Source organism: Notolepis coatsorum (genome assembly GCF_963971535.1).
Source record: "Notolepis coatsorum genome assembly, chromosome: 12".
In the NCBI taxonomy this organism is placed as follows: domain Eukaryota; kingdom Metazoa; phylum Chordata; class Actinopteri; order Aulopiformes; family Paralepididae; genus Notolepis; species Notolepis coatsorum.
In genome coordinates this window covers 86,388,854-86,413,420 of record NC_140176.1, presented here as the reverse complement: position 1 = coordinate 86,413,420, position 24,567 = coordinate 86,388,854, and the positions used below count along the sequence as shown (strand labels likewise).

The 24,567-nt window shown below is 42.0% G+C and overlaps 1 protein-coding gene across 1 annotated transcript in view; it reads right to left on the bottom strand.

Annotated features, from left to right (window-relative positions):
• Positions 1-3,052: 3,052 nt before the first annotated feature.
• The window catches only part of LOC311237952 (receptor-type tyrosine-protein phosphatase mu-like), a gene marked incomplete at its 3' end in the record, with an annotated part of 279,175 nt that continues 257,660 nt past the window's right edge, over positions 3,053-24,567 (bottom strand). Inside the window, exons 20-26 of the mRNA XM_084325927.1 lie at positions 23,615-23,764; positions 21,796-21,969; positions 18,904-19,035; positions 14,010-14,135; positions 9,844-10,007; positions 3,560-3,695; positions 3,053-3,097 (exon numbers count right to left, since the gene is read on the bottom strand). Coding sequence (XP_084182053.1) covers positions 3,053-3,097; positions 3,560-3,695; positions 9,844-10,007; positions 14,010-14,135; positions 18,904-19,035; positions 21,796-21,969; positions 23,615-23,764 — 927 coding nt within the window. The remainder of the gene's footprint in view (positions 3,098-3,559; positions 3,696-9,843; positions 10,008-14,009; positions 14,136-18,903; positions 19,036-21,795; positions 21,970-23,614; positions 23,765-24,567) is intronic.

Here is a 24,567-nt window from a genome sequence, read left to right as displayed (position 1 = left end):
AAGCACATTACGTTACTTCAACACGTGTTTTTACAAACTCTCAACATAATCATAATGTTTCATTCAACATATTAGTGTGAAAGATGGACACCTTGAGTTTTGATTTTGCAATTTTGGATCAGTCAAAGATGGAGACAAACGTTTTAGTGTAAATATAATGGACCCAAGTCCATACTTTAAAAGGTGGTTTAAAATTATATTTCTACCCGTTATGTACTTTTCTGAGAGTATACTTGCAATGTATTTCTGGTACTTCTTATGTACTTTCATGTACTAATTCAAAGCACATGTTCAGTATGATAATCATTCACATGCTGTAAATGTAATCTAAGTACACTTGACATTATTTTTTTAATAAAATGTATATGTTTACCAAACGTAAATTGTATTTTAGTAATCATATTAAAAGTGTACTATTTTGGTAAGCAAATGTAACAAAAAAATACATCAAAAGTAGAATTTCAATATATTTAAGAATATCTCAAGTACAATGTTTTACACACAAAGTGTAGCATACTTTCCGAATACATACAAAGTATACAAATTATACTTTCAGAAAATATACTTTGGTATAATCATTTTTGTTTTACTTGGGTATACTGTATATTACTAAAGACCAGTCTTAGAGATGTCTAAGAGTACACTATAGTATAACATGTCTCAGTCAGACTATATTATAATGAGTCTCAGTCAGACTACACTATATTATAATGAGTCTTAGTCAGACTATAGTATAACACGTCTCAGTCAGACTATATTATAATGAGTCTCAGTCAGACTACACTATATTATAATGCGTCTCAGTCAGACTACACTATATTATAATGAGTCTCAGTCAGACTATATTATAATGAGTCTCAGTCAGACTATATTATAATGAGTCTCAGTCAGACTACACTATATTATAATGCGTCTCAGTCAGACTACACTATATTATAATGAGTCTCAGTCAGACTATATTATAATGAGTCTCAGTCAGACTATATTATAATGAGTCTCAGTCAGACTATATTATAATGAGTCTCAGACAGACTATATTATAATGAGTCTCAGACAGACTATATTATAATGAGTCTCAGTCAGACTACACTATATTATAATGAGTCTATTCTCTTAACAGGTCATTGTGTTCTGTAGACTATTATCTTAACTTAACTGTGCTGCCACAGTTCAATGATTCCAACACAAAGCAAAATATTCAACAATAGTTTGACATAAAGGTGCTATAAATAACATTTGTACATAGAGCAATCATTAAAAAAATTATAAAAAATACATGTTAGAAAGGTGCAAAGGAGTAAAAGTATTGCTCCCCCCCCCCAAAATAAATGATTGATTAATGAATTGATCATATAAAATAATGTAATAATAACGTTGTTGTTTACATGTTGTGTTGCATGTGTCCCTACCATTTCCCTACATGGAATGCACCCGATTGGATAAATGACATGCCGGTGCCACATTTAGTGCCTGAATGTTATCTATAGCACCTTTAAGTTATGACATAAAACGGGGCGGCTAAGTGGCGCAGTGGGCAAGGCGCTCGGAGATGCTGGGTTCGAGCCCAGCTCTCGGCGTTGCTTCCGGCTTGGCTGGTCGTTCATACTAACACAATTGCCAGTATTAGGGGGTGGGAAAGCCGGTGGGTGGGGATCGGACGTTGTGGACGGCGACTCCTACAGGTCGGTTGGTGCGCCTGTACAGCAGAATCAGGAAGCATCGGGGGCAGCGTGAGCCTCCCACGCGTTACTCCTCGCCACTGAGAGATCGCGCTGTTCAGGTGAAAAGATGCGACGGCTGCCTCCTCGTGTACCGGAGGGGACACGTGATGCAAGGCTTGGTTCACATTGCAGCCGACCGGTGGGAGGCATGGTCTAGCAACGTTCGAGACAGGGGAGGGTAGAATTGGATAATACGAAATTGGGATGGGAGAAAAATTGAAAATGGGGAGAAAAAGTAGATAAAAAAAAAAGTTATGACATAAAACGTTCAAATTCACTTTGAACTTTGCTCGCTACAGGTGCCTCTGTGGAGGGAGTTTAGGTAAAACATTAGATTGATGACAGTAAGAGCCGCGGTCCAGGATGAAGAACAGCAGAGAAACAACACCATGGATAAGGAGGACAGAGGTCAGGTTCCCAGATTCTGGACTCATCCCCCCGACCCCTCCCTCGTCATAGCAACCAAAGCCATATACAACACAGACCTTTTTTTTTTCTTACATAATTGTTCAGCTGTACAGAGAAAACAAAAAAAAATACAGATTCAACAACATAGTATGGCGGAAATAATGAATATTAATCATATAATAATAATAATACTAATAATAAAACAAAGCATTGAAGTCGTCAGAGTCCTGCCACAGACAGGCAAGAACAAGGCAAGAAGACCCCATTATAATAGAATATCATATACACACACTGTACATGGGCTGGCTGTGTGTCTGTGTGTGTGAGTGAGGTTCATACAGTAGTATAGTACAGGGAGGGGAACAGGTTACAATCAAGCTCACCATTTGTGTGCATGTGTGTGTGTGTGTGTGTGTGTGTGTGTGTGTGTGTGTGTGTGTGTGTGTGTGTGTGTGTGTGTGTGTGTGTGTGTGTGTGTCTGTGTGCATGTGAATTTGCAAATGTTCATGTGTTCTGGGTGGGAGTGTGTGTGTTTTCCGATACACACACATTTCTTTTTTGTGTATTTGCATGCATCGGAGTGTGTGTCTGTGTGTTGACAGTCCAGGTGGATTCAAGGCAAAACACCTTCCACTCCTTCCTCATTCCATTTTTTCATTCGCCCTCCTCCTCTTCCTCCTCCAGCTGCTTTCAGTCAGTAGTTGACCCTCCTCATCCTCCCCTCTGACTCCTCCCACTGATAGGAGGAGAGGAGAGAGAAGGAGAGGAGAGGAGGGGAGAGGAGAGGAGAGGAGAGGAGAGGAGAGGAGAGGAGGAGAGGAGAGGAGAGGAGAGGAGAGGAGAGGAGAGGAGAGGAGAGGAGAGGAGAGGAGAGGAGAGGAGAGGAGAGGAGAGGAGAGGAGAGGAGGTGCAGTGTTTCCAGGCTAAGCAGAGTTGAGATCCACCTCGTAACAAAACTTATACTGGTCCTGAGAGAGAGAGAGAGAGAGAGAGAGAGAGAGAGAGAGAGAGAGAGAGAGAGAGAGAGAGAGAGAGAGAGAGAGAGAGAGAGAGAGAGAGAGAGAGAGAGAGAGAGAGAGAGAGAGAGAGAGAGAGAGAGAGAGAGAGAGAGAGAGAGAGAGAGAGAGGGGGGGGGGGGGATAGAGAGAGGTTAAAACAGTAGAATAGTAAATCAGTTTGTACACATGTTATACTCTGGCTACTTAACATGTTTAGACCACTAAGTGTGTGTGTGCGTTTGTGTGTGTGTGTGTGCGTGTGTGTGTGTGTGTGTGTGTGTGTGTGTGTGTGTGTGTGTGTGTGTGTGTGTGTGTCTGTGTGTGTGTGTGTGTGTGTGTGTGTGTGTGTGTGTGTGTGTGTGTGTGTGTGTGTGTGTGTGTGTGTGTGTGTGTGTGTGTGTGTGTGTGTGTGTGTGTGTGTGTGGTCCTCACCAGTAGATCCACCATGTTGGGTTTGTTGTTCCTCAACGTTTTGACTGCATGGAAGACATCAACAGACCTCTGATGATGTAACATCTCACACACTATACTGATGGCACAGAACGCACCACTACGACCCCCACCATTACTGTGAGAGAGAGAGAGAGATAGAGAGACAGAGACAGAGAGACAGAGAGAGAGAGAAACAGAGAGACAGAGAGAGAGGAGAGAGAGAAGACCGAGAAGTGAGTGAGAGAGAGAGATTTCTTAGATTTCTTTTTTGTGTGGAAAAAAACCCATTATTTACATAATATCACTACAAAGAATGTGTGTCAATACAAATAAATAAATACACATTATATCTCACATCATACATGTGTTTTCATCATACTAAAAACACATAAGTATAAAAGGAGAGATCTCACATAATATCAGTGCTAAAATACAGCTGCCCCTCTACAACACAACAAATAACTTCATTGAAGCTACACCAAAACAATAAATCATCAACATTAGTGAATAAAATCTCAAATCTAAAAGTATAAAAAGACCTGCCTCACTGGTGACATCACTACCTAATCATAACCTCTTGTTAGCCTTCTCCAAAAACATGACCACTGCCAAAACCTCCTTCTTTCACCATAAGATTATGGCCTCGGCTAAGAACAACCTCTGCAAACTGCACGCCCATTTCCACACTAATCCGCTTCACGGTCATTGACCTGGCATACCATGCAGCGAGGGGAATGGCTGACCCCTAGGCTCTGCATTTTCTGGCCGCCTCAGACCCACTCCTATCTGAGCTCCTGGGGGATCATCTAAATGAAGCAGGCTATTCTCAGTCCTTGCACCACAAGAATGGTGGCACGGTGGTGTAGTGGTTAACACTGTCGCCTCACAGCTAGAAGGCCCTGGGTTTGATTCCCGCTTTGGGACCAGGTTGCTGTGTTGCCAGTTACCCTGGAGTATCTCCCGGGCCTTTCTGTGTGGAGTTTGCATGTTTTCCCCGTGCTCGTAAGGGTTTCCCCTCCCGATAAGATAAACCCAATGGAAAAACATGCACAACAGATCGCTGACACTGTCGCATCCCTGACGAAGATGGACAGGAGCACTTTGATTGGTCCCCGGGCGCGGCGCTCGCTGCAGCCCTTGTCTGCTCCCGACTGTCCTTGGGGGGGAAGGACGACGGGATGGGAGGTGCAGAGAACATTTCCTCAGCGACTCAGTGCGTGTGTGTGTGTGTGTGTGTGTGTGTGTGTGTGTGTGTGTGTGTGTGTGTGTGTGTGTGTGTGTGTGTGTGTGTGTGTGTGTGTTAATCTGATGACAAATAAAGACTTCTACTTCTACTTCTACAATGGTGGGACAAACTCCACACCACAGTCAGGACAGCTGCCATCGACGAAAAACACTTCTTCAAACAATATCTGAAATAATATCTGAAAAAAAACGAAAGAAAACTCACACTCTTACTTACTGTCTTTTAATTATTATGTACCCTACTACTATGCTACTATTCTTATACTTACTCTATTCTTACTACTACCTATCTTGACGAACAATGCCACGGACCCTTATCTGCCAGAGATGTACCCCCCCCTGTGACTTGTTGTTCACAATCTGTAAGTCGCTATGGATAAAAGTGTCAGCTAAATTACTAAATTGTAAATTGAGTAGAGTGTAGTGTGTAGAGTGAAGTGCTCTAGTTCTAATTTTATAAACCATTGAAATAAAGAGGCAGCGGTTCATGTGGCTTCATTGAATAATGGAGGTTGCTGTTCCACCTGTTACCACTAGGTCCTCCCCAATCACAAGGAATGGAGAAGCCTGTATCTTGTGTAATGAAGATGCCACTGCATAAAACGACAACATGTCTCTAAATTGCCTCATGGAACAGTATGCAAACAGGGTGCAGCTACATTGATCTGTCAATAAACAGATTTGATAGAAGGTATTACTGTCTGTTGATTTATTTAAAAAATAGAAGCTAACCTAAACATAATCATGGCGTTGCAGAAACAACAGCTTTGCGGATGGTAACATATCAGTCAAACTTTTCTGTCGATCAAAACACACAACAACCGAATACTAATTAACTAACCCTTTCACTACCACACTACAGAAGGTTAACTTTTCACTACCACACTACAGAAGGTTAGCCTTTCACTACCACACTACATACGACGGATGTGTCTCTGTAGTGTGGTAATGAAAGGGTTAACCTTCTGTAGTGTGGTTGTGAAAGGGTTAACCTTCTGTAGTGTTGCAGTGAAAGGGTTAACGTTTTGGTAGTGTGGCAGTGAAAGGGTTAAAACAGACATAGATGGTCAGACACAATGGATCGATGTAGCTGCATACTGTTATACAGAACACACTAGAGAGGGAACATAGTGTTATACAGAACACACTAGAGAGGGAACATAGTGTTATACAGAACACACTAGAGAGGGAACATAGTGTTATACAGAACACACTAGAGAGGGAACATACTGTTATACAGAACACACTAGAGAGGGAACATAGTGTTATACAGAACACACTAGAGAGGGAACATAGTGTTATACAGAACACACTAGAGAGGGAACATAGTGTTATACAGAACACACTAGAGAGGGAACATAGTGTTATACAGAACACACTAGAGAGGGAACATAGTGTTATACAGAACACACTAGAGAGGGAACATAGTGTTATACAGAACACACTAGAGAGGGAACATAGTGTTATACAGAACACACTAGAGAGGGAACATAGTGTTATACAGAACACACTAGAGAGGGAACATAGTGTTATACAGAACACACTAGAGAGGGAACATACTGTTATACAGAACACACTAGAGAGGGAACATAGTGTTATACAGAACACACTAGAGAGGGAACATAGTGTTATACAGAACACACTAGAGAGGGAACATAGTGTTATACAGAACACACTAGAGAGGGAACATACTGTTATACAGAACACACTAGAGAGGGAACATAGTGTTATACAGAACACACTAGAGAGGGAACATAGTGTTATACAGAACACACTAGAGAGGGAACATACTGTTATACAGAACACACTAGAGAGGGAACATAGTGTTATACAGAACACACTAGAGAGGGAACATACTGTTATACAGAACACAACGGTTAGGGAACATAGTGTTATACAGAACACACTAGAGAGGGAACATAGTGTTATACAGAACACACTAGAGAGGGAACATACTGTTATACAGAACGGTTAGGGAACAAACATCTCCACTCTTGTGGTGCTGAAAGGTCAGAGCAGACATGGGCTGTTGGAATGACGGGGATGAAGTGTGGAAAAAGCAAATCCATATCTGATATTATGGAAAATAAATAGGCCTATCTGGGAAAATAATTACATTAAGATACATTTTGTGGTGATCTAAGCCATATAACATATAGTGTATATATTTTTTTTGCATCAGAATCTTCAAAAAAAGAAAAACACAAAGAAATACAAATTGTGGGTAGATGCCTCCGATATATTGACTAGGAAAAAAACATTCACATCTCTAAAATACAGTGTGTGTGTGTGTATATATATATACACAGTGTGTGTATGTATGTGTATGTACAGTGTGTGAGTGTGTATGTGTGTTGTGGTGGAATGGGAGACATGACTTATTCAATCATCAGTAAGCTCCAGGTGGTCCAGAACAGGGCAGCACGGTTGGTACTGGGCTGCTCACTAAGGTCTAATGTGAGCCGTATGCATGCCCGCCTCTCTTGGCTTAACGTTGAAAATAGATTGTCTTTTAATACACTTGTGCTGTTCAAGTTGGTCATGAACAGTAAAACTCCTGTTTTTATACATAATCAAGATTGTTTTTAGTAATACTGTGCATGAGCATTACACTAGAGGTTCCAGTAGTGGGCAGCTTGAAATGCCAGGTCCTAAAACCAACGCTTTAAGGAGATCTTTTATTTTTAGAGCATTAACTCTTTGGAATTACCTGCCTCAAAACCTCAGCTGCATTTACAGTAGATTCACTTTTAAAAATAATCTTAAATTGTTTTAAAATAGTTTCTAACAAAGTAATGTAAAGTAATCTTTTGTTTTTGTTTTACACTGTAATGTAATTTTAGCTACCTTAATTGTTACAGTAGTTTCATTATGCATTGTGTGTACTGACTTTTAATAATTTTGTTTTTGCAATAATAATAGTTTTTGTATCTTTCTTTGTGTGTGGACCCCAGGAAGACTAGCTGGTTGCTATGGCACCAGCTAATGGGGATCCCTAATCAAATCAAATCAAATCAAAATCACCATGAATATACCACTGCGCTGGCTTTAGAATGTTGTAGAAAGTTTCAACTGCCATTCATCAAACGGAAAAGGTCAACATGACCTACTCCGCGGACAACGTTACGTTTGATTTAACGTACCCGTTAACTATAAATGAGTGGATAGATATATAGAGGAGTCTATAATATGCAAGCGAAAGTCGGAAAAAGTCATCAGCACCTCGGACAGTTCCAGTTCAAGGCCCAGGCCGTCGACTTGGTGGTGTTGATTAATTGTGGCTTTTATCCAGCGTGTCCAGCTCATCTTTCGTTGGATTGGCACGTCTAATAATGCTGTTTTTATGAATACCGTTAGATGTAGGCCCGTCCTTTATATCTATCCACTCGTTTATAGTTAACGGGTACGTTAAATTAGACTAATACGCCATTCGTTTGCGGTGCCAAGCTTGTTGATAGCCTACTCCATTTGAAATTCCATAGCAACGAGACATCTTTAGGAACTATTTTTCTATTTCACTGAAATCGATATAAAAGACCCTAGAATTGTCTATATTCATCCTATATTTTTCCAGACGGTGCAATACAGATAGTGATATCTCTGCACACCCCAAATATACAGTCTATTTAAGCAATAATACACTCGAACCAGTGGTATGTCATGAATATTGCCACTCTGTGATGCCGAGCTTCGCTCTCGAGGCTGCGGGCGCATCACAGCTGTGGCAATATTCATGACATACCACTGGTTCGAGTGTATTATTGCTTAAATACACTGTATATTTGGGGTGTGCAGAGATATCATTATCTGTATCTGTATCTGTATCTACTGTTCAACCAACAATCTGTATTCGGATTCGGAATTTGGGTGTGTTTCTTTTTAAAATTGTATAATTTATATTATTGTACAATACAAGATGGGAACAGATGTAATCAAATTAACAAATTGACATTAAATCAAAGGAATAATTCACTTGAATATTAGAAGCTTCCTCCAGAACACTCTTAACCCTTTCACTGCCACACGACAGAAGGTTAGCCCTTTACTATCACACAACCGATGGCGATGCTCCATCATTAGCATCATTAGCTCCAAATGTGGAGCTAATGATGCTAGTGATGGAGCATCGCCGTCGGTTGTGTGATAGTAAAGGGCTAACCTTCTGTATTGTCACAGTGAAAGTTAACCGGCTGTCGTGTGGCAGTGAAAGGGTTAAGGGTCTTAAGTGAACTTAGGGCTACAACTTGTCTGTCAAAAGCATTTGATCATCCTCTGTTTTGACAGAAAACGTGTAATATTGGTTTGGATAGAAAGACTATAATACTGTATATGTATAAAAAGTATTGTGTACTTACATATAGTGTGTATTATTATATATATATATGTGTGTCAAAGTCAACTTTATTCATATAGCACATTTAAAACCAACCGAAGTTGCACCAAAGTGCTTTACAATTTAAAAACAGATAAATACAAAAAAAAAATACAAAATACAGTATACACAAAATCAAAAAGCTACAATACATGAAAACAATCACGACACGACCGGGGATGTATGGCTTACCAAGCCTCAAAACGCCAATGAAAACAGGTGAGTCTTTAGCTGAGCTTTAAAAGTCTCTAGGGTCTGAGCAGACCTCATTTGTGGTGGAAGACTGTTCCACAATTTAGGGGCAGCCACTGCAAAAGCTCGGCCACCCTTTGTTTTTAGCCTAGACCTTGGGACATCTAAAAGTAGTTTGTTTGATGACCTCAGTGCTGTAGCTGGGGTGCAAGCATGGGGGATGTCAGCTAGGTACTGAGGGGCCAGACCATTCAATGCCTTGAACACAAACATCCCAATTTTTAAATCAATCCTGAAGCGAACAGGGAGCCAGTGCAGGGAAGCCAGCATTGGTTTGATGTGTCCACGCTTCTTTGTGAACACGTGTGTGTGTGTGTGTGTGTGTGTGTGTGTGTGTGTGTGTGTGTGTGTGTGTGTGTGTGTGTGTGTGTGTGTGTGTGTGTGTGTGTGTGTGTGTGTGTGTGTGTGTACTTACAGACAGTGTACCACAGTGCGTCCCTCTCCTCCATCGTACTCTTCCTGCCACTTATCAACCTGCCGGATCAGTTTGAGGAAGGAGCGTTTGGATGCTGGTGTGTCGCGATACATCGGCCAGCCCAGGAATTGGAACTGTTGAACCATACGGTACCCGTCCTGAGGCTGGAGACAGGGAGGAGAGGAGCTATGAATCAAACTCACCCTAGATAATATGAATTCTAAAGTCGAGGAGCGGTAGAGAGAGAGGGACAGAGAGAGAGAGAGAGACAGAGTGAGAGACAAAGAGAATGTGTGTTACAGTATGTACTGTACAGTGATGTACTGTATATGTGTGTATATGTATATGTGTGTGTATGTGTATGTATGTATGTATGTATGTATGTATGTATGTATGTATGTATGTATGTATGTATGTATGTATGTATGTATGTATGTATGTATGTATGTATGTATGTATGTATGTATGTATGTATGTATGTATGTATGTATGTATGTATGTATGTATGTATGTATGTGTGTATATGTATATGCATGTATATGTATATGTTTTTACTGCTCCTATGTTTTTATGTTTTTAGTTTCAACAAGTTTCTTTATTAGTTGTCATACAGAATACAGAATACTTTGCATGAAATGTTTCTTTCTGTGTGCTCCTTAGAGTGTGCTAGATAATAACAAGATAGTATAAAATAGAAAGTCAAGAAGTCAAGTATGTAAACAAGTGTAAACAACAAAATTGTTCAGTGTATCTATATACTTTACTTTTAAACCTTATATTTTCTCTTTAGCTGTGAAGCACATTGAGATCTTGTTTGAGTTCAAAGTGTGCTATATACATTTATTTTATTTTGTATGTACTGTATGCGTATACAGTATATATGTGTATGTGCATGTATGTATGTGTGTATATGTATATACAGGGGTGACAGTGGCTCAGGAGGTAAAGCAGTTGTCTGGTAATCTGGAGGTTCGAAGTGTCCTTGAGCAAGACACTTAACCCCTCATTGCTCCCAATGAGCCGGTTGGCACCTTGCATGGTTGCCTCCGGCATTGGTGTGTGAATGTGTTAGTGAATGGGTCAAATGTGAGGAAAAAATTGTAAAACGCTTTGGATAAATCTGTTATATAAATGCACCATTTACTATTTGTATATGTATGTGTGTAGAGAATCACCTAGAATCATCTATTTCTCCCGCTAAAGAAATAAAACATTTAGAGACTTGTGAACAATGATGGCAAAGCTTTATTAACACATTGGATGCCAGACCCGAGATAAGTCGGGTTAACTCGCCGATCGTTGGGCACCAAACCCGAGAAAAGTCGGGTTTTCATCGTTATTTCTTTTATTCGATATTTCCATTCATAATCCATCCATCCAGCCTGATGTTATCATTGGGAATGGGTCTGAGATCGCAAACGTCCAATACCGCCGCCTAACACCTTGCGGCCGGTATTGCATATCCTTGGAAACCCTCTGTCTCAGCCTGTACATCGGTCTAAAAAGTCCGGTCCGGGTTTTCCTTCTTGGGCAGGAGTAACGTTTATAACACATGGATTGGGGAGACTCGAGCACCGTGGATTCATGTGTTTTGGTGGATAACGTTGGACACACGATCGTGATCAGTATTTGGAATGGCGTTCAGATAATTGGAATATTCTTTTTGCAGTACATCATAGACAAGGTAAGGGCTATATGCTATCAATCTTGCGTTGATCCGATAATTCATTCCCCGCGATCGGAGCGTGTGTCTGTAATGTACTGTGTAAAGTATTCCGTTGGTGACGATCGAAGCATAGAAACCCCGCCCCCCACCCTTTCATGCATGCATGATGAAACATAATACCGATAATCTAGCGTTGATTTCAGATTGATTGTTGATCCAAGCGAGGAATGGCACGGTTCCTAGTGAAATGCACTAAAACGCTGTTTAGCGGCGTTTCCTGGGATTACACAGAATAACTCTAAAACTATACTCATATTCACCACGGTATAAAACGGGAATCTATGGATGAAAAAAGTATCTGTTTCTTGCATCTTGACCGGAAAAAACTCAATGACAATCGACTATATTATTAGATCCATAGCTATAATATTTAATATAGTTTTAGCACTGCAAACACCGGCATGTATCCCCATTCATTACAGCACTGGCACACACGGCCATACGCCCACAGCGACCTCTGGCGCTGAACTAGTTAATAAATAAAATGTTTTATTTGTATTAATTTTCAAGATAATATTCTGTGCATTTTGCCTGCATTGATAAAAATTATCTGTCATCCAAAAGTGTGCAGATCACCTGACCCTCTGACCTTAACATGACCTGGTGAGTGAACCTGACCCTCTGACCCCTGACCCTCTGACCTCAACATGACCTGGTGAGTGAACCTGACCCTCTGACCTCAACATGACCTGGTGAGTGAACCTGACCCTCTGACCTTAACATGACCTGGTGAGTGAACCTGACCTCTGACCTCAACATGACCTGGTGAGTGAACCTGACCTCTGACCTCAACATGACCTGGTGAGTGAACCTGACCCTCTGACCTTAACTTAACGGTACCTTTTTTCTGTACTTTAGTCTCTAAATATTTAATCTACCTACCTCAGTTGTAAAAAATGTGTCCAAACTTCAAATAATTTATTATTATTATTATTTATTTAGAACAATCTGTGACCGTTTTCGGCTTGCCATTGCCCCGACTGCTTTGTTGTTGAATCAAGTCAAATCCAAGGTAAGCGTGTATTGTGCCAGTGAACGTTGACGTGAACGTGCGGCACACTTCATAGGTTTAGTTTCACGATAAACGAAACGTTGAGGTCATCAGACTTAAAAAAGAAAAAAGGTAGTACCGACGTGATTCGGTCGGTACCCATCCCTACTGGTAAGTGAGTGCTTGTCTCCTCCCTGGAATGACAATAACAATAACAATATTTCTTATTGTTGTTACTGCCAGCCAAAATTTGCTAAAGTGTGTGTGTGTGTCACTCAAATCTGTTTTGCAGTTGTTTACTGGAGTCTCACTATTTCCCATACAGTCTTATCTCTATTCCAGAGAGTCTCACTATATTCCAGAAAGTGTCACTCTATTCCAGAGTATCACTCTATTCCATAGAGTCTCACTCTTTCCCATAGAGTCTCACTCTTGGAGTGATGCTGGATTGCACTCTGTCTTGGTCTCAGCATATTAATTATATTGTTTTAGAAATGGGAAGAGCAATTGGTATTTCCAGGAAATGTGCTTCTTTTGTTGCCCGTCCCCTTTTATGTCAGATAGTGCAATGTTTATGTCATCTTGACTATTGCTCTACAATGTGGTGAGCCGTATGAATGCCTCTCTTGGCGTAACGTTGAAAATAGATTGTCTTTTTTAATACACTTGTGCTGTTCAAGTTGGTCATGAGCAGTAAAACTTCTGTTTTTATACATAAACAGATTGTTTATAGTAATACTGTGCAATGCATGATCATTACACTAGAGGTTCCAGTAATGGGCAGCTTGAATGACTAGGTCCAAAAACCAAGCTATAAGGAGATATTTTATTTTTAGATCATTAACTCTTTGGAATAACCTGCCTCAAAACCTCTGCTGCATTTACAGTAGATTCACTTTTAAAAATAATCTTAAATTGTATTTAACACTGTAAAGTATTTTGTTTTGTTTTTTGTTTTCCGTTTCTTTGCTTGCATGTAATTTTAGCCATCTTAATTGTTAGTTTCATTATGCATTGTGTGTTGAGTACTGACTTTTAATTATTTTCTTTTGCGATAATAATTGTTTTTGTATGTTTTTTTTTGTGTGGACCCCAGGAAGTCTAGCTGGTTGCTATGGCACCAGCTAATGGGGATCTGTAATAAAATAAAATAAAATCATACAGTCTCTCTATTACAGTCTCACCCTATTCCATAAAGTCTCACTCTATTCCATAATCCCACTCTATTCCACAAAATCTCACTCTATTCCAGATTATCACTATATTCCATAACATATCACTCTATTCCATAGTCTCACCCTATTCCATAAAGTCTCACTCTATTCCATAATGTATCACGGTATTTTCGTTTTTATGTCTATTTATTATTTATGTGCTCTTATTGCTCACCAATCAGTCATATATCAATCATATATGTATGTATATATATGTATGTGTGTGTATATGTACCCTGGCTGCGTTGTAGATTCTGAATATTCTGCTGATGATGTCTTCCTCCAGATCCGCCGACACAAACTCCACCTGGATGGGACCATGACGATGAAGACCATTCTCTGGCCAATACTGAGGACACAGCTAGAGAGAGTGAGAGAGAGAGAGAGAGAGAGAGAGAGAGAGAGAGAGAGAGAGAGAGAGAGAGAGAGAGAGAGAGAGAGAGAGAGAGAGAGAGAGAGAGAGAGAGAGAGAGAGAGAGAGAGAGAGAGAGAGAGAGAGGGGGGGGGGGTATTTAAAGCTAGGTACAATAATGTTAGCAGACCTCAGTTTTACAAACAGAAGCAGTCACCCTTTGGACCAATCAGAGATGAATATGTCACCAGACTGTGAAGCTATGTATCCCCCACCCTGTATCCCTGCATGCTGCTTTGACACCCGAATTTCCGCAAGGGGATTAATAAAGGATCATCTTATCTTATCTTATGCTTTACATTAAGTATTAATGTAGTAGGTCTGAATAAGACCTTAACTCTTAACAGCATTGATATGAATACAAAGGGTTAAACAGAGGGAACCAGTGTTAATTTTGGCAGCTATTTTAATTTTAGTTTTAGTCTTAGTCATGTGTCAAATGCTCCTTTTTCGTTTTCATCACATTAAGTCACCTTCATTTATTTTTCGTTTAGTCAGTTTTAGTCAACTACAGGTCTGAGCATTTTAGTCTTAGTCAGTTTTAGTCTCGATTTTGTCTTTTTTGTTTTAGTCTAGATTTAGTCGCAGAAAACGGATGACATTTTTGTCTAGTTTTCGTTAAAAGGGAAAAAAAGGCATTTTATTATCTTGTAATGCAATTCTATGTACCGCTACAGTCAGTCAAATTCACATTCATTTCTATTGGGATCATACATTCATGTAGACGCCCCTCTCCCCACTCCCCCCATAACGTAATGAGTTAAAGATGTAAACACTTAAAGACCCTCACCAGTCTTAAAATAACAAAAACAGTCAAGTGAACCGAACGTTTCCACAGCCCATGTGAAGCAGACATGACCCCTGGTTGTTCAAAAAGAATATATATATATACACATATAGAGCATAGAAGTGCTCCACATATATACACCATAAGACATAATCAAACCAATAGTTTTAGTCTTAGTCATGTGTCAAATGCTCTTTTTTCGTTTATCATATTAACACGGTGGAGTGGCTGCTAAAGGGTTAAACAAAGAGAGCCGTGGAGTGGCTGCTAAAGGGTTAAACAGAGAGAGCCGTGGAGTGGCTGCTAAAGGGTTAAACAGAGAGAGCCGTGGAGTGGCTGCTAAAGGGTTAAACAGAGAGAGCAGTGGAGTGGCTGCTAAAGGGTTAAACAGAGAGAGCTGTGGAGTGGCTGCTAAAGGGTTAAACAGAGAGAGCCGTGGAGTGGCTGCTAAAGGGTTAAACAGAGAGAGCCGTGGAGTGGCTGCTAAAGGGTTAAACAGAGAGAGCCGTGGAGTGGCTGCTAAAGGGTTAAACAGAGATAGCGGTGGAGTGGCTGCTAAATGGTTAAACAGTGTCATAAATGGAAATTAGTCAAATTACATTTCCTGTGAGCCGCCACCAGGGGCAGAATGAGGTAGTGACCACATAGGTCACATCTGAAGAAACACCACCACATACATGTTTTTGTTCATTCTGAGCACATTTGCTGCATGTAAAGTATGTAAAGTATGTAAAGTATGTAAAGTATGAAAAGTATGAAAATGATGTAAAGTCACCTTCATTAACTTTGCGTGAGCAGCCATATTTGACTCAAATAAAAAAAGCACCCAATGAAAATAAACAGTTTTGTTGAATAACTCCTAAGTCACAGATAATCAAGTGTATTGGAAATTCTGTGTATTGATGAGCATGTGTATTGATATTAAAGATATATATATATTGATAACCATGTGAATTGATGAGGATATGTATTGATAATCATGTTTATTAACTAGGGATGTCCGATATTATCGGCCTACCGACATTATCTGCCGATATCGGCATTAAAATGTGATATCGGAAAATATCGGCATCGGTTAAAAAAAAAAAAATTATTATTATTATTTTTTGTTTACATTTCTATAGAAATGATGTCCGACATTATCGCCCTACCGATATTATCGGCCGATATCGGCATTAAAATGTGATATTGGTTGATATCGGTATCGGAAATTAAGAGTTGGACAATATCAGTATATCGGTATCGGTAAAAAAGCCAATATCGAGCATCCCTAGTATTAACCCTTTCACTACCACACTACAGAAGGTTAACACTTTGGCTGCCGGAAAACGCCTAAACACGTCATTCCCGGCCATGCTCAAGTTGCCGAAGACGCTTTACAGCGTCTTTAATATCAATATTTCAAAAATCTGGGATCGGATTTCCCCTCCGCTGGCCTGAGATCCACCAGGAGGACCCACTGAGCTCTCTGGCGGTTCAGGAGCGCCATCTGGTGGCCGATCGGCGCAATCGCTTAACAGGAAGTGCTATGGAGATTGTGCTGGTCGGCCGTATTACTTCCGGGCACTAGCTATAGGTTCCGGGACTCGATCTCGACACACTACATAGCGATCAATTGCCAATAACTCGATAAACAACATGATTTGGACGTATATACCATTATACAAGCTGGAGATGGACCGGGTAAATCGACATCCCATAATGGTAAAATTTCTACTCTACAATGATCGCCCAACGGCACGCGGAGACTGGGGTGAGTTTTAGCGTGTAAAGTTACCGTCTTCGATACTAACTGCTATTATCAACATTTGACCCACATTAGATGATTGGTATAACGCTGCCCACGGAATTATAAACGCCCCCTAGCCCATCCGGTCAACATCAGATGACGTGTAGTAACTTCTAGAAGTACGTCTAGTTGGAATTTTTTATATCGCGCTGATTGCCATAAAACTGTATTGCATCATCAATATAATGTATTTGGGGCTATAGATCACGTTCTGGAGAAAGCTGCAGAAAGAGATGAAAACATACTTATACATTAGACCATACTTTACTATGAATATGTGAATGAAAAAGTTTAACGTTGCTACACAATGAACAATACATATAGGACTTTGAATGGGCCCTAATAATGGCAATGTAGCAATAGAATTTAAAAAGTTATAGCCCTGCAAAGAAGGGGACTTTCTCTATAGACAAATAGAGCCGGCAACCTACGGTTGATAATGAATTTAACCCATGGCAGCCAAAGTGTTAACCCTTTCACTACCACACTACAGACGGGTTTCTGTAGTGTGGTTGTGAAAGGGTTAACCCTCTGTCGTGTGGCAGTGAAAGGGTTAACCTTCTGTGTAACTGAGGGGTACAATTCCCTGACTGTATTGTTAGATATGATATTTAATACCACTACCTCATGTACTTTAACTTCTGGCCACCCAGTACAAGATATAAGTATGATGAACACTTTCCCACCTGATGAAACGAACCAACACAAATGTACCAAATCGAATATTTAATACAGCAAAAGGTGTATACAACATTCACTTAATTACATTTATGATTTGAAATATTGAATATGCACTTTTATGGCAAATGAGTATTCGTAGGTAAATCAACATTGAATGTCCAATCTCTGGTTGCGCAGGGAGTAAGTATACAACCTGGAATATTTAGGAAACGATAGCGATGGTACTTAAATGATTATAGCTGGATACAGTAAGGGGGGGGGGGGTCCCGCTGGTTGTAAGACAGTAGGAGGGGGGGGTTAGAGAAGCCGCTGGCGGTATCCCATCTGGCCGACGGTGTCTTGGGAGAATCCAAAGTCTTGGACACGGTGCCCACAGAACCTCGGGCCGCAGACGAATACAGCTGGACCCTCTGTGGAACGGTATCTGCCGGTCCACAACGGAGAGACGTGGTGCGACCTCACGTGTAGAGCGCCGCCTCACCTGGAGTCCTCTCCGGGGGGTAATTCCAACACTCGGCAGTGTTGGCCTTTATCCATGGAATAATCAAAGCACACAAAGCATAATCCAAGAGCCGTGGAAGGCTCGCCGTCGTCTGGGTAGAGTAATCCAATATACAGGTCCAGTCGCTCTTGACCCGGAGCTCCTCGGATGCAATCACCACTAGGGGTCTGACCAGCCTGGTTAAGCGTCCAGATAACGTCAGGAACGATGGGGGTGCTGATAACTGTAGGACTCTAACCGAACGGTGCACCATACATAAATAGACTATTATTAGCTTAATAGAATACGTCCAACTCGACGGTATGGTGCCAAACTATGACCATTCAACTATTAATCTACACGATATCTCAATGCCTATTCTGGGCCAAGTAGGCCTTACTACACCGCACGTGCGTCGTGGGGAGGCTTTTGCGTCTGTCACTCTGTTGGAGGGTAAAGAACTGGACTAAAAGAAAGTTCTACTTTACGAGCGCCATATATATATATGCGCTATGAACAAATAGTACCATTCGTATTTCGCCCGGCATATTACTGCGCGGAACCGGGGGTTGCCTCGACATGTTAGGCGGCACGATTGAACTTGGACCTAGGGGTATGGCAACCTGGCGCCAGGTTCTCGTCCAATGGTAGAATGAAACTATTATGGGCTGTTTAGTAGAAACGGGGATATTCAATGCATATTGTACAAGGAATATACAGGGGATATCAAACGATATACAAATACAATTAAATATATATATATAAATAAATATACATATTCGGTTTAATCTGATCCTTCACAACATTCTGTATTGACGCAGTGAAAGGGTTAACCCTTTTGGTAGTGTGGCAGTGAAAGGTGTGTGTGTGTGTGTGTGTGTGTGTGTGTGTGTGTGTGTGTGTGTGTGTGTGTGTGTGTGTGTGTGTGTGTGTGTGTGTGTGTGCGTGCGTGCGTGCGTGTGTGTGTGTGTGTGTGTACCTGAGCAGGATCCACATCGTTCAGCATGACGATGGAGCTACAGTGATAATCCAACACCAGACGCCAGAAGTCTTTGACCGTGTTTGGCAGCGGGTGCTGGGTGACGATGAACGCTGACGGCTGCTTGTAGCTCTGGAACAGGAAACACCGTCATTAAACAACAACAACAACAACAACAACAACAACAACAACAACAACAACAACAACAACAACAACAACAACAACAACAAATATATAACGGAGGGTAGAGAGAGGCCCTTGGTTTAGTTTTGTAATAAAATGGCAAAAACACAAAGAGGTATAATGTTCAACAAGCAGTGGAACTTGTTCTGGATGTTGAGGATGATCCAGATACTATAAATGAAAAGGACTCAAGAGCCTGACGGCTGGGACAGTGATGATGACAATCATAGTGAAGGATTTGATATGTTTGAAGCTGTGGTTTGAAGTGGTCTGACAACTATATCATTTATTGTGCAGCTTGAATGAAAATCACCTGTTGATGATTGAGTCACTCAATGAAGACCTCTTCTTGTTTGCACCATATTTCACATGGTGGTTCAAAACACCTACATACGACTTTCCATAATTCCCTGGTAAACTATGGTGTTATTCAACAAAACACAAGGTTTTTTCACTCTGCATTTATTTTCTTATGTCAAATATTGTATGCTCACACAAAGGTAATGTATGATGGTGACTTTACACTGCCCCATAAATAAAGTGTAGGTTCCCCTGAATTATAAAACATATAACACTTGATACTGACTCAAGGAATAAGCTCTGAATTTAGAGGGGGGACCGGCACAGGGCCGAGATTCATATCACGCCATAAATCGATCAATACAGAATGGATTAATTAATGTGTTTCCTTTTTCAAATGTAGCCAAGGGTAAAGACCCTACCCCTATCAAAACAGCAGTCAAAGTGTATATTTTCAGCACTACGTTTGTTTACCAATGATTTTAAGTGTTATTAGCGAAATATTATTTATAAATATCTCTGCGCATTGTATCGGAAACCGGATGAATTAGACAGGAGGAAATGACGCCGCCATGGAATCGTTGTAGTCCTAAGAAAGAGGAGGCTTTCGATGGATGTAGACATTTCATAAAACACTACCCAGCTCACTCCAGCCTCTGTCAAAGCTGCTAAAAATATTACATGCAAAAGATTCTGATGTTATTTTCATGATTATATCTCACGGGTCGAACAAACCTAAACGTTATTGCCATAAAATACAACATATATTGTTTCTTTACCTATCTGTGAATGTCTAGAAAAAAACTGCGTTGCAATCTGGTGAAAAATGGCGGAGCTATGGACATTATACAAAAGTAACTGTACTTACAGTAGATTTCATTCACAATCTTTGCTGCCCTGTCAGGGGCACCTGGTGGTACTAAATCCAGATTTAACTCTGCCATTGGAAAGAGGGGATGTGGCCCGATCCATAGATGTATGACTTGGTCATAATAATGTCATTTATAGGCCTGATATTCTATATTCTATATTCATATTTCAAATTGCATGTGTCCGGATGGTGAAATTCTGTACTGTATCTACAAAACCCCCTGTACATCATCTGCCCTTTATTCATTTGCTTAGATTTATTGTTCACTTGATCTCAAGAAGGTGCTAAATGAGCTCAGTGGCAATTTCTCACGTCTGGTCAATGTTAGCATGGTGTTATTCACTGTCAAAGATGGTTCATTACAATTTACTAGGGATGTCCGATATTATCTGCCTACCGATATTATCGGCCGATATTGGCATTAAAATGTAATATCGGAAATTATCTGTATCGGTTTTCTTTATTTTATTTACATTTATTTAACCTTTATTTACCCAGGCAAGCAAGTAAGAACAAATTCTTATTTAATTTATTGTGAAAAGTATGCATAATATTGTGTTTTTTGGGGGGGGGAAACCCTGCATATATCGGTATCGGTTGATATCGGTATCGGAAATTAAGAGTTGGACAATATCGGTATATCGGATATCGGTAAAAAAGCCAATATCGAACATCCCTACAATTTACTCAAGCATAGCAACAGACACAATATTTCTGACACTGGGAATACATTCCCTGAGGTTCAGATACCAAGAACATGCAAATGGACCTCGTAGAAGTGGAGCAATCTTCCATTTACTTGTGTATGTGTCACTATCCCAGGCAGAGTCCTGTCTGGGATAGTAGGAACAATGTGAACAGTGGCCTTCTGCTGCCCTCTGGCGGACACCGTCAGACAGTGCAATCTATTATATATTTATGGCTAATTATGGTTGATATGATGTCCTCATTTATGTTATCTTGGGCTCTTCCTTCCCTATCGCGTAGTTTGACATATTGTTGGCGAAGTTTGAAGGTTGACAGACCGTTCGAAGCCCCTTTCCCTCATTTGGTCACTAAACTTTCTGTACACGTTAGTGTTCTTGTGGCGTGTTTCTCCAGCATCCGACGAATGTGATCGTCTGCCCAAATATCAACGAGGCAGTGTACCTCATCGCTGCTCCACGTTGACCCACGACTCATTATTATTATTTGCAATGTTGACCAGCTACCAATCTAGCTGCCTAAAGACTACAAACTGATCCCGCCCACAATTCAATGCGAAAGCGTCATCATGCAACGCGTATACAGTACGGCAAGTGAGTTGTGTCAGTTCGTTAAGTCGATTGCATTCTCACGGCGTACGAGACGCTTCGGGTTCGGTTGATGGAAGTGCGCCGAGACCACCCTCTCTAGGCGGTCTCGGCCCGCTTGTTTCGTTCCGCAACAGAATGCGATTGCTGTGTTCACATATGGCCCAAATGAACCGACATAGGGGGTAAATGCTCCAGGTTCCGGAACAACAGCTCCAAACGAGCTAGGTGTGAAAACGCCCTTACATCCATCAGAGCAGCGTTGATGTAGTTGGAACTCTCTCCATCGATGGTGATGAGGAAGGGCAGACAGCGGTCGGGAGGGAGAACGTCCATACAGCGGTTCTTCTCGTGGTTCCTGGGAAGCAGCGCGATGCTGCAGTCCTCCACGCGCAGGGTAGGGGTCACCATGTTCAGCGTCTGGAGGGGGGGAGTCAACATGTTCACAGTCTGGAGGGTAGGGGTCACCATGTTCACAGTCTGGAGGGGGGGAGTCAACATGTTCACAGTCTGGAGGGTAGGGGTCACCATGTTCAGCGTCTGGAGGGGAGGAGTCAACATGTTCACAGTCTGGAGGGTAGGGGTCACCATGTTCACAGTCTGGAGGGGGGGAGTCAACATGTTCACAGTCTGGAGGGTAGGGGTCACCATGTTCACAGTCTGGAGGGGGGGAGTCAACATGTTCACAGTCTGGAGGGTAGGGGTCACCATGTTCAGCGTCTGGAGGGGAGGAGTCAACATGTTGACAGTCTGGAGGGGAGGAGTCACCATGTTCAGCGTCTGGAGGGGGGGAGTCAACATGTTCAGCGTCTGGAGGGGAGGAGTCAACATGTTCAGCGTCTGGAGGGGAGGAGTCACCATGTTGACAGTCTGGAGGGGAGGAGTCAACATGTTCACAGTCTGGAGGGGAGGGGTCAACATGTTCACAGTCTGGAGGGGAGGAGTCAACATGTTCAGCGTCTGGAGGGGAGGAGTCACCATGTTCACAGTCTGGAGGGGAGGAGTCAACATGTTCACAGTCTGGAGGGGAGGGGTCAACATGTTCACAGTCTGGAGGGGAGGAGTCAACATGTTCACAGTCTGGAGGGGAGGAGTCAACATGTTCACAGTCTGGAGGGGAGGAGTCAACATGTTCACAGTCTGGAGGGGAGGAGTCAACATGTTGACAGTCTGGAGGGGAGGAGTCAACATGTTCACAGTCTGGAGGGGAGGGGTCAACATGTTGACAGTCTGGAGGGGAGGAGTCAACATGTTGACAGTCTGGAGGGGAGGAGTCAACATGTTCACAGTCTGGAGGGGAGGGGTCAACATGTTGACAGTCTGGAGGGGAGGAGTCAACATGTTCACAGTCTGGAGGGGATCGAGTCAACATGTTCACAGTCTGGAGGGGAGGAGTCAACATGTTCACAGTCTGGAGGGGAGGAGTCAACATGTTCACAGTCTGGAGGGGAGGGGTCAACATGTTGACAGTCTGGAGGGGAGGAGTCAACATGCTCACAGTCTGTATACAGGCATGGTCGGGGTCACCATGTTCAGAGTCTGTAAGGGAGGGGAGGGGGTCGATATCTAATGCACCCTGACTCAGGCATATGGTACACACACACACACCCACACACACACACACACACACACACACACACACACGCACACACACATAGAGACAGACAGACAGACTTAGAGATAGATAGATAGACAGACAGACAGACAGACAGACAGACAGACAGACAGACAGACAGACAGACAGACAGACAGACAGACAGACAGACAGACAGACAGACAGACAGACAGACAGACAGACAGACAGACAGACAGACAGACAGACAGACAGATAGATAGATAGATAGATAGATAGATAGATAGATAGATAGATAGATAGATAGATAGACAGACAGACAGACAGACAGACAGACAGACAGACAGACAGACAGACAGACAGACAGACAGACAGACAGACAGACAGACAGACAGACAGACAGACAGACAGACAGACAGACAGACAGACAGACAGACAGACAGACAGACAGACAGACAGACAGACAGACAGACAGACAGACAGACTTCTCACTCTGAATTCCTCTTTAATTTGGCTGGAGTTGGTCTGTGGATCCAGTCTGTTCATGTCATAATAGACCGACCGAAGCTGATTGGCTGGTAGGGTGGTGTCACCGCATAGACACGCCTCCAAGATGGCATCATGGATGAACACATACTGCTCCTGAAGAGAGAGAGAGAAAGATTGAGAAGGGGCTCAAATGGATGAAAGTTTACGGTAGGGCTGACCCCTATTAAACGATTAGTCGACTAATCGGTTGAAAGGAGCCGTAGTCGACTGGCCAACCTCTTAGTCGAATATATATATAAAAAAAAAAGTATAATATTTTTTATTTTATTTTTTATCATTCTTTCCAAAAGAAAAGAGGCCTAGAAGTGTGGCTAACGCTAATGGCACGCATACCAGAGGCTAACTGCCTACGAAAACAGGCACAGAGGCACTGAAAGAGGATTTCACTCATTTGAGCCCCTTCTCAAACAGAGGCCCTCTACAGGAAGGGACAGAGCAGACTGTTCTTCCTGAGGAGACTCAGGTCCTTCAATGTGTGCAACAGACTGCTGCAGTCATTTTACCAGTCTGTAGTGGCCAGCATCCTCTTCAATGCTGTGGCATGCTGGGGAGGCTACATCAACTCAAGGGACACCAACAAGCTCAACAAGCTGGTGAGGAAGGCTAGCTCCGTGGTGGGAGTCGAGCTACCTAGACTTGAGGTGATGGCAGAGAGGGGGATGATAAGGAAGCTGGCTGCCATCATGGAGAACCCCTTCCACCCCCTCTACGACGAGCTAGTGAAGATGAGAAGCTCGTTCAGCCACAGACTCATTCCCCCCTGACACTCAACTAACAGCCTCGGACAGTCCTTCATACCAGCGGCCATCAGGCTCCACAACAGTGGGCAGCGACTAGCAGCCTCCAGGCTCCACAACAGGGGGCAGCGACTGCTACCAGACATTGACCTGGGACTT